This window comes from Rana temporaria, chromosome 8 (assembly GCF_905171775.1).
Source record: "Rana temporaria chromosome 8, aRanTem1.1, whole genome shotgun sequence".
In the NCBI taxonomy this organism is placed as follows: domain Eukaryota; kingdom Metazoa; phylum Chordata; class Amphibia; order Anura; family Ranidae; genus Rana; species Rana temporaria.
Window position 1 is genome coordinate 3,320,410 of NC_053496.1, and position 14,390 is coordinate 3,334,799.

At 50.6% G+C, this 14,390-nt stretch overlaps 1 protein-coding gene across 1 annotated transcript in view; it reads right to left on the minus strand.

Annotated features, from left to right (window-relative positions):
* The window catches only part of MMS19 (MMS19 homolog, cytosolic iron-sulfur assembly component), a 91,804-nt gene that overhangs the window by 25,034 nt on the left and 52,380 nt on the right, over positions 1–14,390 (minus strand). The window contains exons 13-20 of the mRNA XM_040361215.1: positions 14,293–14,390; positions 12,498–12,573; positions 10,077–10,202; positions 9,815–9,896; positions 4,812–4,909; positions 1,634–1,789; positions 1,361–1,513; positions 83–182 (exon numbers count right to left, since the gene is read on the minus strand). The exon at positions 14,293–14,390 is cut by the window's right edge and continues 57 nt beyond it. Of these exons, the coding sequence (XP_040217149.1) occupies positions 83–182; positions 1,361–1,513; positions 1,634–1,789; positions 4,812–4,909; positions 9,815–9,896; positions 10,077–10,202; positions 12,498–12,573; positions 14,293–14,390 (889 nt within the window). The remainder of the gene's footprint in view (positions 1–82; positions 183–1,360; positions 1,514–1,633; positions 1,790–4,811; positions 4,910–9,814; positions 9,897–10,076; positions 10,203–12,497; positions 12,574–14,292) is intronic.

The following is a 14,390-nucleotide window of genomic DNA, read 5'->3' on the forward strand; positions in this document are numbered from 1 at the left end:
TGATGGGGCACAGTCATAACAGCTGAAACTCTACAACAACCTACTGTATACAAATAATGTAAAGAATTGTAGGGGGACTCACTCGGGGTTGAGGTGGGTGGTGGCCGCGCTGATTACAGGCACCATGGCGGTAAGGACACTGTCATCCAGAAGAACGTGACTTTCCACTGCGGTCTCCCTGTCTGAGGAAACACAAAAAACATGTTTATATGGCCTGAGAATTGGAAGTGACGTCACGACGTCTATTAGGTCCCCCAAGGGCATAGAGATGAATGGCAGCCATCTTGCCATTGCTTATCTATATAATTCACGGGCTCAGCGATCGGTAACATATGCCCGGGAACCACTGGGAAGCCACTGGGGGGGTTGCAACCCTCCTCCTGCTTCTAAAAGTGATCCCGTAGTGAAGTGAACCCATGGGTCTGGTATGGATTGGGGGGGGGGGGGGGAGATGTTATCCCACGCGGTATTTTTTTTTTTGCTTAATTTTCACAATTTTATATTCCCGCGGGGAGATTCGCAGTAAAAAAACAAAAAAACAAAACAGAGGGGGGAGATTGGCAGCGACAGACAGACAGAGGGGGGAGATTGGCAGCGACAGACAGACAGAGGGGGGAGATTGGCAGCGACAGACAGACAGAGGGGGGAGATTGGCAGCGACAGACAGACAGAGGGGGGAGATTGGCAGCGACAGACAGACAGAGGGGGGAGATTGGCAGCGACAGACAGACAGAGGGGGGAGATTGGCAGCGACCGACAGACAGAGGGGGGAGATTGGCAGCGACAGACAGACAGAGGGGGGAGATTGGCAGCGACAGACAGAGGGGGGAGATTGGCAGCGACAGACAGAGGGGGAGATTGGCAGCGACAGACAGAGGGGGGGAGATTGGCAGCGACAGACAGAGGGGGGGAGATTGGCAGCGACAGACAGAGGGGGGAGATTGGCAGCGACAGACAGAGGGGGGAGATTGGCAGCGACAGACAGAGGGGGGAGATTGGCAGCGACAGACAGAGGGGGGAGATTGGCAGCGACAGACAGAGGGGGGAGATTGGCAGCGACAGACAGAGGGGGGGAGATTGGCAGCGACAGACAGAGGGGGGAGATTGGCAGCGACAGACAGAGGGGGGAGATTGGCAGCGGACAGACAGAGGGGGGGGATTGGCAGCGGACAGACAGAGGGGGGAGATTGGCAGCGGACAGACAGAGGGGGAGATTGGCAGCGACAGACAGAGGGGGGAGATTGGCAGCGGACATGCGTGAACCCAGACCTTAGATTGGTTACATTGTATATTTTACATGCAAGTTTATTCATAGAAAGCCTCAATAACAATAAACGTGGATGGGATTGTGTGGGATCACCTTGCATGGCGGCCCGAACAGTCAGGGAGAGGAGGCAGGACACCACGGTCTTGTGATAGAAGCTCAGGGATTGGGCGTTTTCCTGGCACTGGACAGCCACCCGGTGAAGACTCTTACACACGGAAACGACGTCTTCGGCATTCATCTCTCCTTCTACAGCAAGAAGAGAATGGAAATAATGAGACTCCGGATTGTACGCCGATCATCCGTCACTATTACAGAATGGTCGGTGGGCGGTGATCTTGCGGATCTCTCGTGGTGAGGAGGACTTACCTCTCTGAGCTCTTCTGAGATGGGCGAGTAGGATGGGGACCGTCACTTCCACAATACTGTGATGTGTAGACATTGCCGCTAAAGCTTCCAGACATCTCAGCCGTACGGGACGCTCTGGGGTAACACTGCCCGCGGGTTCAACGCCCTGCATGGATACTGCTGGGAAAAATTATATATATATAAATATAAAACACACCACAGATCATTGCACTTTTATTTTTTATATTAATTTAGAAAATAAAATAAAAATGTTATACTGTTGCTCTAATTTAAAAAAAAAAAATAAAAAAAAAATAAAAATCACATTTATTGCTGTCACAAGGAATGGAAACATTCTTGCAACAGCAATAAGTATGTGACAGGTCCTCTTTATGATCTGGGGGTCTATAACACCCCAAATCCCACCTCTACCTTCGGGACTACTGGCAGGACGGGAGAGCCCAAGAAAGCCGTAGAAGGGGGACGGTAAAAGCAATCCAGAGGCTACACTGGTCCCCCGAGCCCTACACTGGCCTCCCCTGGACTCCCCCCAATCCTTTACATTGGACTCCCCCCCCCCCCCAATCCCCTACACTGGACACCCCCCCCCTCAATCCCCTACACTCGACTCCCCCCCCCCTCAATCCCCTACACTCGACTCCCCCCCCCCAATCCGCTACACTCGACTCCCCCCCCCAATCCGCTACACTCGACTCCCCCCCCAATCCGCTACACTCGACTCCCCCCCCCCCAATCCGCTACACTCGACTCTCCCCCCCCCCCAATCCGCTACACTCGACTCCCCCCCCCAATCCCCTACACTCGACTCTCCCCGGGTCGGGCTCTCACTGCGTGTCGACGCCACGCTTGACGGGTGACGTCACTTGTGACGCCGCGATGCGGGCGTGGATTATCCATCTGCGGCTAGTAGGAGGAGGGTTTGCGCGCCAACGCCAGGCACGTTACTGCTTGGACGGCGATGCGGGCCTTCCCCCCTATCTACGCTGCGTGGCGTTCATTGGCCACTTTTGGTATACGGCCGCTATATATACTTACCCATATTGAGCCATCACTTCGGATTGTATCATCTTCATGGGACCCTACACACTTTATGGTGCCACCTCTTGATCCACCCTCGCTGGGTAGGTACCTACGGTGCAGTGCTTTCACTATCACACCTGCACCCTTACTATCTTTTTGACTTATGCTTATCTTGAACATGCTGGTGCATGTCTTTATTCACTTGTTTACCTTTCCAACTTTACACTTCACTTCCTACCCACTATTTTTGGTGCAGTGCTTCCATTATTATATCTGCACCCTTTGCACTACTTTTTGATTTATGTCCACTTTGGACATCCTGGTGCATGTCTTCACTCATATGTCTAATTCTTCAACCCTACACTTCACTTCTCACCCATTATTTTTAATTATTTATTATTTACCCCACAGATACCTCTGGGTTTTACCACAGACTTTATCAATTCTACCACTGTTGACATCCACTATCCGATGTTCATGGCCAATACTGTTTACTGTTGCTGCTACTGCCGTGCCAAGGTGTCACCAATTCAGCTCCCGGGGACGATGCTAATTATAGCTGCCCCTCTCTTACAGTACCATCTTATGATTCTACCCATTTTACTATAACTAGGTGAGAGTGTTTGGGACCATTATTGTTCCCCTCTTTTCTATGTTCCCTATTATGTCCATTACTTTACTATGGCATTTCTTTCTCTATTATAGATACCCGTACACTGTGTATCTGCTCCTGATGAGTGTTAAAGTGAACACGAAACGCGTAGAGCCATTATACGATGATATGTCACAGTGTACATGTATAATATTTACCCTCTAACATTGCAATTTTATGAACCAACTCATTTTTATTTATTTTTTCTATGCTACCCCTACAAAGCCGGTTCTCATGTACCAGATGCCCTACTATGAGTACCTATCATAGACCATCATGTACCCTCTTGTTTCCTCTAGAATTATGTACCTAGACCCATTACTATTATGCATTACCATGTATGTTTTGTTGGACTAATTTGTACTATTATATAATTTCTAGGTGGTTACTAATTGTACCATTTTATCATCTTAATGTGTATATGTCATACCTCCTTTGTTTGTATAATAAATATTTTTTACCATATGTTTTTGGTTCATATGCCAGTGATGTTCTTCCTTAAAGTCCCACCCTTAGTTTCTCTCACTCTCCCCCCCAATCCCCTACACTCGACTCTCCCCCCCCAATCCCCTACACTCGACTCTCCCCCCCAATCCCCTACACTCGACTCTCCCCCCCAATCCCCTACACTCGACTCCCCCCCCCCCCCCAATCCCCTACACTCGACTCCCCCCCCAAACCCCTACACTCGACTCTCCCCCCCAATCCCCTACACTCGACTCTCCCCCCCAATCCCCTACACTCGACTCTCCCCCCCCAATCCCCTACACTCGACTCTCCCCCCCAATCCCCTACACTCGACTCTCCCCCCCAATCCCCTACACTCGACTCTCCCCCCCAATCGACTCTCCCCCCCAATCCCTTACACTCGACTCTCCCCCAATCGCTCAGCGAATTAAATTTAAAAATACCAACCACAACATACAAAGCCATCCACAACTCTGCCCCGAGCGACATCACCAATCTCGTCTCCAAATATCACCCAAACTGCCCTCTCCGCTCTCCTCAAGTACTTCAACTCTCAAGCTCCCTCCTTCCATGCTAGTTTCCAGGACTTCTCCAGAGCCTCTCCCATCCTCCGGCACTCGCTACCTCAACCTGTCCGGCTATCCCCTACTCTTGCTACCTTCAGGCGATCCCTGAAAACTCATCTCTTCAGGGAAGCCGATCACGTCTCCAACTAATCTTTTACCACTTCTACCAGCTCATTCCCCACAGTTACAGCCTTTTGTACCACCTTCCCCCCCCAATTAGATTGTAAGCTCTTCTGAGCAGGGCCCTCTCAATCCTCTTGTATTTTATTGTAGCTGCATCATCCCGGTATAACCACCCGGAGCCCAGCAACGTACCGCTCAGTCGCTGCTCCGGAAGTGGTTATAATAATTATAATTGGATTAGGAAGTCCCATACAATTTTCGGGGGTTCACACGAGTTCAACAGTAACAGCAAAAAGTGCAGCGCCTTTGTTTTTTTTTGCACAATAAAAGTAAGTCGCTTTTCACCTACCCGTCTGTAGCCGTGAACACAGCTGAGGCACCATCCTACCGATGAACACCGCTGGATGAATTTTGGCCAATGTTCCTGAAGCTTCGATGGCAGCCTGGCTACAATAAACAGAAGATAATTAGCCTTGAGGTACACAAAGGGTCAATAGATCAATAGAAGACGATATATACTCCTAAAACAGGACTTCCAACAAGCCCCATAATGACCTCTCACTTCTGAGCTCTCTCCTTGTGCCAGGTGACTGGCCTGGTCTCCGCCCCCTCCTGTAGGTTCATTTGTAGTGGGCGGAGTCTTATGAGTGCCCCCACCCAGCTTTGCACTCACTTCTTGTGCAGGGCGACTGGTCTGGTCTCCGCCCCTCCTGTAGGTTCATTTGTAGTGGGCGGAGTCTTAGGAGTGCCCCCCCCCCCCAGCTTTGCACTCACTTCTTGTGCAGGGCGACTGGTCTGGTCTCCGCCCCTCCTGTAGGTTCATTTGTAGTGGGCGGAGTCTTATGAGTACGCACCCCCCACCCAGCTTTGCACTCACTTCTTGTGCAGGGCGACTGGTCTGGTCTCCGCCCCTCCTGTAGGTTCATTTGTAGTGGGCGGAGTCTTATGAGTGCCCGCCCCCCCAGCTTTGCACTCACTTCTTGTGCAGGGTGACTGGCCTGGTCTCCGCCCCCTCCTGTAGGTTAATTTGTAGTGGGCGGAGTCTTATGAGTGCCCCCCAGCTTTGCACTCACTTCTTGTGCATAATGACCGCTCACTTCTGAGGTCTCTCTCCTTGTGCCGGGTGACTGGTCTGGTCTCCGCCCCCTCCTGTAGGGTTCTTTGTAGTGGGCAGAGACTTCTGAGTACACCACACAGCTTTAAGCTCTCTCCTTGTGCCAGGGTGACTGGCCTGGTCTCCGCCCCCTTCTGTAGTTTTTTTTGTAGTGGGTGGAGCCTGCAAAGTATCCACTCCCACAGCTATAGGCTCTATTGTGCCAGGTGACCAATCTCGTCTTCGCCCCCACCTGTAGTTTTTTTGTGTAGTGGGTGGAGCCCAAGTACCCCCTTCCCACCACAGCTTTGCTCTCTTCTTGTGTAGGGCGACTGGTCTGGTCCTCGTCCCCTCCTGTAGGTTCATTTGTAGTGGGCGGAGTCTTATGAGTGCCCGCCCCCCCAGCTTTGCACTCACTTCTTGTGCCAGGGTGACTGGCCTGGTCTCCGCCCCCTCCTGTAGGTTCATTTGTAGTGGGCGGAGTCTTATGAGTGCCCCCCCCCCCCCCACACAGCTTTGCACTCACTTCTTGTGCCAGGGTGACTGGCCTGGTCTCCGCCCCCTCCTGTAGGTTCATTTGTAGTGGGCGGAGTCTTATGAGTGCCCGCCCCCCCCAGCTTTGCACTCACTTCTTGTTCAGGGTGACTGGCCTGGTCTCCGCCCCCTCCTGTAGGTTAATTTGTAGTGGGCGGAGTCTTATGAGTGCCCCCCAGCTTTGCACTCACTTCTTGTGCATAATGACCGCTCACTTCTGAGGTCTCTCTCCTTGTGCCAGGTGACTGGTCTGGTCTCCGCCCCCTCCTGTAGGGTTCTTTGTAGTGGGTGGAGACTGCCGAGTACGCACCCCACAGCTTTAAGCTCTCTCCTTGTGCCAGGGTGACTGGCCTGGTCTCCGCCCCTTCTGTAGTTTTTTGTAGTGGGTGGAGCCTGCAGAGTATCCACTCCCACAGCTTTAGGTTCTATTGTGCCAGGTGACTGATCTAGTCTCCGCCCCCGGCTGTAGTTTTTTTTTTTGTAGTGGGTGGAGCCCAAGTACCCCCTTCCCATCACAGCTTTGCACTCTGTAGGGCGACTGGTCTGGTCCTCATCCCCTCCTGTAGGTTTTTTGTAGTGGGTGGAGTCTGCCGAGTACCCCCTGTTTCCATCAGCTGTCGGGTGCTTCCGCCAACATCGCCGGTAAGGGAACCTGGCGGCGCAGACCCACCGTTGCCTTGAATGCAGACCCACCGTTGCCTTGAATGCAGACCCACCGCTGCCATGAATGCAGACCCACCGCTGCCATGAATGCAGACCCACCGCTGCCATGAATGCAGACCCACCGCTGCCATGAATGCAGACCCACCGCTGCCATGAATGCAGCATTATCGATGCCCATCTGCAGCATCGGAGGGTACAGGGAGGGGGGGCAGGATGAGCGCCAACAGCTTACATACAGGAGAATCTCCTGTTTACTCGGCGGCCTCTTTAATACGAAGTCCCGCCTCCTATGATAGACAGAACAGTAGTCCAGTGGCAGCCCAGGAGACGGGACTTCCTATTACAGATGCCACTGAGTAAACAGGAGATTCTCCTGTATGTAACCTGAAGGCACTCATCCTGCCCCCTCCGAGGCAGCCCTGGAGGCCACAAAAGAGATATATATATATATATATATATATATATATATCTCCAAATCACCAGGGAGGCCGTACTAAACTGGAACGCGGGCCGCATTTGGCCCACGGGCCAGACTTTGAACATGCCTGGCTTATACCAATGAATTTCACTGTTCTAAAACAACCATTTTTGCAAAATTAAATTGATCCATTTATTGTTTGCTATTGTCAATAGCTGCGATTGGTCTTGTCTGTACCATGTGATCACTGTGACCAATCACAGAGATCAACACAATAGTACACAGTAGATGGCATGAATGAAAGCCGTCCATTGTGTACAATTGTCATGTGATCTGCTGCGATTGGCCACCGCGGCCGTTACACTGATCAGTCATCCTGCTGTGTCCGATGGATGCAACAAATGATAGATCCCGCCGCAGTGCGGCATGTGGGTTGCCCACGAGGCACGCTCTCAAAGGATGTCATGTGATGTCCACCCGGAAAAAAGTTGTTCTTAGTTTGTCAGTAAATTTTGCAAATAAGTAATTTTTCTCCTTCATTGATGGGCGCCGATGAGGCAGCACTTACGGGCACCCATAAACGCGGTAACATCAGCACCCATAAATGCGGCCTTACCTGCACCCATAAATGCGGCCTTACCAGCACCCATAAATGCGCCCTTACCCGCACCCATAAATGCTCCCTTACCAGCACCCATAAATGCGGCCTTACCCGCACCCATAAATGCGGCCTTACCCGCACCCATAAATGCGGCCTTACCCGCACCCATAAATGCGGCCTTACCAGCACCCATAAATGCGGCCTTACCCGCACCCATAAATGCGGCCTTACCAGCACCCATAAATGCGGCCTTACCCGCACCCATAAATGCGGCCTTACCAGCACCCATGCTTTTAACCTCCGCTAGCGGCCGAAAAAAGGGTTTAAAAAAACACCCGCAAAGCGCCGCTTTGATTTCAATGGGCAGGGGCGCTTTAGGATTTTTTAATGTCCTGTCAGCGCACCGCTCCAGTGTGAAAGCACTTGGGCTTTCACACTGGAGTGAATGGATACACTCTTTCAGAGCGCTTTGCAGGCGCTATTTTTAGCGGTATAACGCCTGCAAAGTGCCTCAGTGCGAAAGGGGTATTAGGCCAGTGGCGGCTGGTGCTCAAAATTTTTGGGGGGGGGCGCAAACGAAAAAAAAAAAAAATTGCAGCCTCACTGTGCCCATCACATGCAGCCACTGTGCCATCAAACGCAGCCACTGTGCCATGCCACCAAATGCAGCCACTGTGCCATCAATTGTCACCACTGTGCCATGCCATCAAACGCAACCACTGTGCCATCAATTGTCACCACTGTGCCATGCAACACAGCAACTGTGCCATCAATTGTCACCACTGTGCCATGCCATGAAACGCAGCCACTGTGCCCCTCAACTGTTTCCACTGTGCCAATTGTCACCACTGTGCCCCATGATGCCACTGTGCCCATTGTCACCACTGTGCCCCATGATGCCACTGTGCCCATTGTCACCTCTGTGCCCATTGTCACCTCTGTGCCCCATGATGCCACTGTGCCCCATGATGCCACTGTGCCCCATGATGCCACCTCTGTGCCCATTGTCACCTCTGTGCCCATTGTCACCTCTGTGCCCATTGTCACCTCTGTGCCCATTGTCACCTCTGTGCCCATTGTCACCTCTGTGCCCATTGTCACCTCTGTGCCCATTGTCACCTCTGTGCCCATTGTCACCTCTGTGCCCATTGTCACCTCTGTGCCCATTGTCACCTCTGTTCCCATTGTCACCTCTGTGCCCATTGTCACCTCTGTGCCCATTGTCACCTCTGTGCCCATTGTCACCTCTGTGCCCATTGTCACCTCTGTGCCCATTGTCACCTCTGTGCCCCATGATGTCACTGTGCCCCTTTCCCTGTAAAAAGCACTTACCTGAGGATTCCATGTGCTCCCTCGATGTCTTCTGCCGCTGTGGTGAAGCTTCAGCCAATCATGTTCCTGATAACCAGAATCCGGGAACCTGATTGGCTGAAACGGCCGTTTGTCTTATACAATGAGCGCAGATTGCCTGCGCTCAGAGTATAGACATCTGAGAGCCGGAGAAAAGCCTATCAGAGCCGCTGGCTTTGATAGGCAGTTCCCCTCAGCCAACCAGCTGCCGCTATTCGGGTAACCGGCGTCCCGCATCCGGTTATCTGAATAGACCAGGCAGCGCTGGCAACCAACAATAACATACATTTGTGCATTTATGCACGAATGTGTGTTATTTGCGAGAGGGGGTGGCGCTGCAGCGCCCTCTATAGACGGCTGCCAGAACTGCGGCTAAAATGTCAAAATGACATTTTAGCCGAATAAAAGTTCTTAAAGGGCCCGTTTTTTTTTTTTTTGTGACTGTGGGAGGGGGGGCGGCGCCCGTGCGTCCCTATGGACGGGCCGCCACTGTATTAGGCTACTTTCACCGGCTGTGATTGGTTACAGCCGATCACATGGTTAAAGAGCCGAGGGGGGGAAAGCACGAGAGCGGTCATAGGACGACCACCCAACCGTCATTTGACGGTGGGCGGGCGGTAAGTGGTTAAAGACTTCCTGTGACCCTCATTGGATGAGAAAGAAAATGAAAGATGTAGTAAACACAAAATGTACCAGCTCTGAGGGTCCGCCTCCTCCAGGATAAGAAGTGTCAAGTGTTCAATGACGAGATCAATATCACCGGCAGACAAGAAGCCTACAGAGAAGAAGAAAGCCATGATGAGGTTTAAATCACTATAGATGAGGTTTGGGCTAGTTTAGTGACAGAGAATAGTAGCAAGTTTGGCACGTTATATAAATAAAAAAATAAAAAAGCACACCAAAAGCTGGTTTGCAGAGAAAACCTGGAAGAGGAAAAAGAATACTCTTTACAAACCTTGATGTGTGGAGAGGACTGTCATTGCCTTTACAGCCACCAGGTGGAGCTGTGCGCTGGGATCGGTTACAGCGGAGAACACCATGCTGCATAAAGCTTCTCTGAAACTCTGCAAACCATTTCCTTCTGTTAGATAGAAAAATAAATCAATCTAAGGAGTCAAATTTTAAATAAAATCTAAAGGAGTAAGATGCACCAGATAGCCCCCCCCCCCCCCCCCGCTGTGTACCACCTTCTACATTCTTCACGTCTTACCCCCCCGCTGTGTACCACCTTCTACATTCTTCACGTCTTTCCCCCCCACTGTTTACCACCTTCTACATTCTTCACGTCTTACCCCCCCGCTGTGTACCACCTTCTACATTCTTCACGTCTTACCCCCCCGCTGTGTACCACCTTCTACATTCTTCACGTCTTTCCCCCCCGCTGTGTACCACCTTCTACATTCTTCATGTCTTACCCCCCCCGCTGTGTACCACCTTCTACATTCTTCACGTCTTTCCCCCCCGCTGTGTACCACCTTCTACATTCTTCACGTCTTTCCCCCCCGCTGTGTACCACCTTCTACATTCTTCACGTCTTTCCCCCCCGCTGTGTACCACCTTCTACATTCTTCATGTCTTACCCCCCCCGCTGTGTACCACCTTCTACATTCTTCACGTCTTTCCCCCCCGCTGTGTACCACCTTCTACATTCTTCACGTCTTACCCCCCCGCTGTGTACCACCTTCTACATTCTTCACGTCTTTCCCCCCCGCTGTGTACCACCTTCTACATTCTTCACGTCTTACCCCCCCGCTGTGTACCACCTTCTACATTCTTCACGTCTTACCCCCCCGCTATGTACCACCTTCTACATTCTTCACGTCTTTCCCCCCCGCTGTGTACCACCTTCTACATTCTTCACGTCTTACCCCCCCGCTGTGTACCACCTTCTACATTCTTCACGTCTTTCCCCCCCACTGTTTACCACCTTCTACATTCTTCACGTCTTACCCCCCCGCTGTGTACCACCTTCTACATTCTTCACGTCTTACCCCCCCGCTGTGTACCACCTTCTACATTCTTCACGTCTTACCCCCCCCCCGCTGTGTACCACCTTCTACATTCTTCACGTCTTACCCCCCCCCCCGCTGTGTACCACCTTCTACATTCTTCACGTCTTTCCCCAAATATATCCAGCATGAGAGTCTCACTTTCCTTACAGCAAATATTCAGTGTTTTCACCAATGCACTGGTATGACTTTGTATCAAATTTACCTCCCTCCTTTACCTTAAAACTTGTGAGACACAACATCTGGAAAAATATTTTAGTACCCAGCATCTTCATATCTCAGTCATTCTTGCGGGGACCCTGCGCTGATCTCTAATCATTTATCCCCCCCCCTCCACATTAACCACTTCCATACCAGGCACTTATACACCTTCCTGCCCAGGCCAATTTGCAGCTTTCAGCGCTGTCGCAATTTGAATGACAATTGCGCGGTCGTGCTACACTGTACCCAAACTAAATTTTTATCATTTTGTTCCCACAAATAAAGCTTTCTTTTGGTGATATTTGATCACCTCTGCGGATTTAATTACGCAACAAATAAAAAAAAAAAGCGAACATTAGGAAAAAAAACAACGTTTTTCTTTGTTTCTGTTAATTTTTTTTTGTAAATAAATACCTTTTCTTCTTCAATGATGGGCACCGATATGGCGGCACCGATATGGCGGCACCGTCATGGCGGCACCGACGGGCACCGACATGGCGGCACTGTTGGGTGGCATGGGCGGGCACCGATAGGTGGCACTGGAGGGTGGCATTGCTGGGCATCACAAATTTTGTTTGTGCCATGATGGTGCCAGTCAGTGCCCATTTGTGGCATATGTTATGCATACTATGTTATGGATACATTGGTACATGTGGATGGCTATGGGGGACTTACCTAGCCATCCACATGTTAGGAGCGAAGAGGGGGGAGGAGAGGGGAGGCAAGGGGGGGGGGGGTAGGAGAGGGGAGGGGTAGAGGGTACCTGATTTTGACAGGTACCCACTCCCATATCTGTTTCAATCGCCTTAGGAAGTGGAAGTTCTCCCCCCAAGTCTTCTGGGAGACATGTCTCACATGGTCACAGAGCGCAGCAGCACTTGCGCATGTCCGTTTTATTAAAAGTCAACAGCTCTCCGATTATACTCTGTGCTCAACACCCCACAACTTGGTAGCTTTGGCTTTTACAGAGATGAAGAATCGATGCGGGGGTGGGCAAACTTCAGCCCTCCAGCTGTTGCAGAACTACAAGTCCCATGAGGAAATGCAAGACTCTGCCAGCCACATTCATGACTCTCAGAGGCATGATGGGACTTGTGGCTCCAGAACAGCTGGAGGGCCGTAGTTTTGCCCACCACTGAACTAGAGAAACAGCCCCAGGAACCTACCTTCATCATACAGCCATTCACTCTGCAGCTTAAGGAATCCCAGGGTCATCTCCAGTATGGTCCTTCGATGGCTGCTCTAAAATCAAACATAAAAGGAAATGAAAAAAGGAAAAAAAAAAAGTCATAAATGTCAACGGCTCGTGGTCGGCAAGCTACGGGTAAGGCCGGCTCGTGGTCGGCAAGCTACGGGTAAGGCCGGCTCGTGGTCGGCAAGCTACGGGTAAGGCCGGCTCGTGGTCGGCAAGCTACGGGTAAGGCCGGCTCCTGGCGGCAAGCTACGGGTAAAACTGGGATTGGCCCCTGTACCATGTGATCAATGTGACCAATCACAGAGATCACAATAGTAAACACAATGGCAATTAACCACTTAAGCCCCGGACCAATATGCAGCCTAAAGACCCAAGGTGTTTTTACAGTTCGGGACTGCGTCGCTTTAACAGACAATTGCGCGGTCGTGCGACGTGGCTCCCAAACAAAATTGGCGTCCTTTTTTCCCCACAAATAGAGCTTTCTTTTGGTGGTATTTGATCACATCTGCGGTTTTTAGTTTTTGCGCTATAAACAAAAATAGAGCGACAATTTTGAAAAAAAAGCAATATTTTTTACTTTTTGCTGTAATAAATATCCCCCAAAAACATATATAAAAACATTTTTTTTCCTCAGTTTAGGCCGATACGTATTCTTCTACCTATTTTTAGTAAAAAAAATCGCAATAAGCGTTTATCGATTGGTTTGCGCAAAATTTATAGTGTTTACAAAATAGGGGATAGTTTTATTGCATTTTTTTTTTTTTTTTACTACTAATGGCGGCGATCAGCAATTTTTTTCGTGACTGCGACATTATGGCGGACACTTCGGACAATTTTGACACATTTTTGGGACCATTGTCATTTTCACAGCAAAAAATGCATTTAAATTGCATTCTTTATTGTGAAAATGACAGTTGCAGTTTGGGAGTTAACCACAGGTGGCGCTGTAGGAGTTAGTGTTCACCTAGTGTGTGTTTACAACTGTTTGGGGGTGTGGCTGTAGGAATGACGTCATCGATCGTGTCTTCCCTATAAAGGGAATGACGCGATCGATGCGCCGCCATAGTGAAGGACGGGGAAGCCGTGTTTACACACGGCTCTCCTCGTTCTTCAGCTCCGGGGAGCGATCGCGACGGAGCGGCTATAAACAAATAGCCGCGCCGTGGTCCCGGATCGCTCCCCGAGCGGACCCGACCCCCGCATGTAGCGGGGGGGGGGGTCCCGATCGGACCCCCCACCCGCTAATAGGCGAGGACGTACGTGTACGCCCATGTGCCTGTACGTGCCATATTGTGGACGTATATGTACATGCGGGGGTCGGGAAGTGGTTAACGAAAGCCATTGTTGACAACCATGTTGTGATCACTGTGATTGGTCACATCGATCACATAGTACCAGGGTCATGCATTGCAGCCCAGTGCAGTGATCTGTGTTCTGCTGTGTCCAGTCACATATTGCGCTGCTACATGCCCCCCCTAGGGCGCACACGTGGTGCACAAACGGGAGGACGTTACCTTTTGCACTACTGTAGATAAAAAGACAGAAATCCATGGTGGTTATTCCCCAACATGCTGCTCCATGAACAGTGTAGCAACTAAAATTTAACAGTCACTGTCTACATCTGTTTATTAGAAGTAAAAAAAAATCCATAAAAGCAACGTATTTCAATATAACTAAAAAGTACAAAACAAGAAAAATGCCAAAAAAAGGGGCAAAAATCACCAAAAATGTAAAGCTGACCACTCCCATCCCTGTAACACCCTCACCTGAGCATGCTGGTTGTACTGCTCCAGCAGAAGGGGGAAAACACTGGCCGACACTTTCAGACCCGCCCTCGAGGAGGCACCGGCTGCAGCCTGTAGGA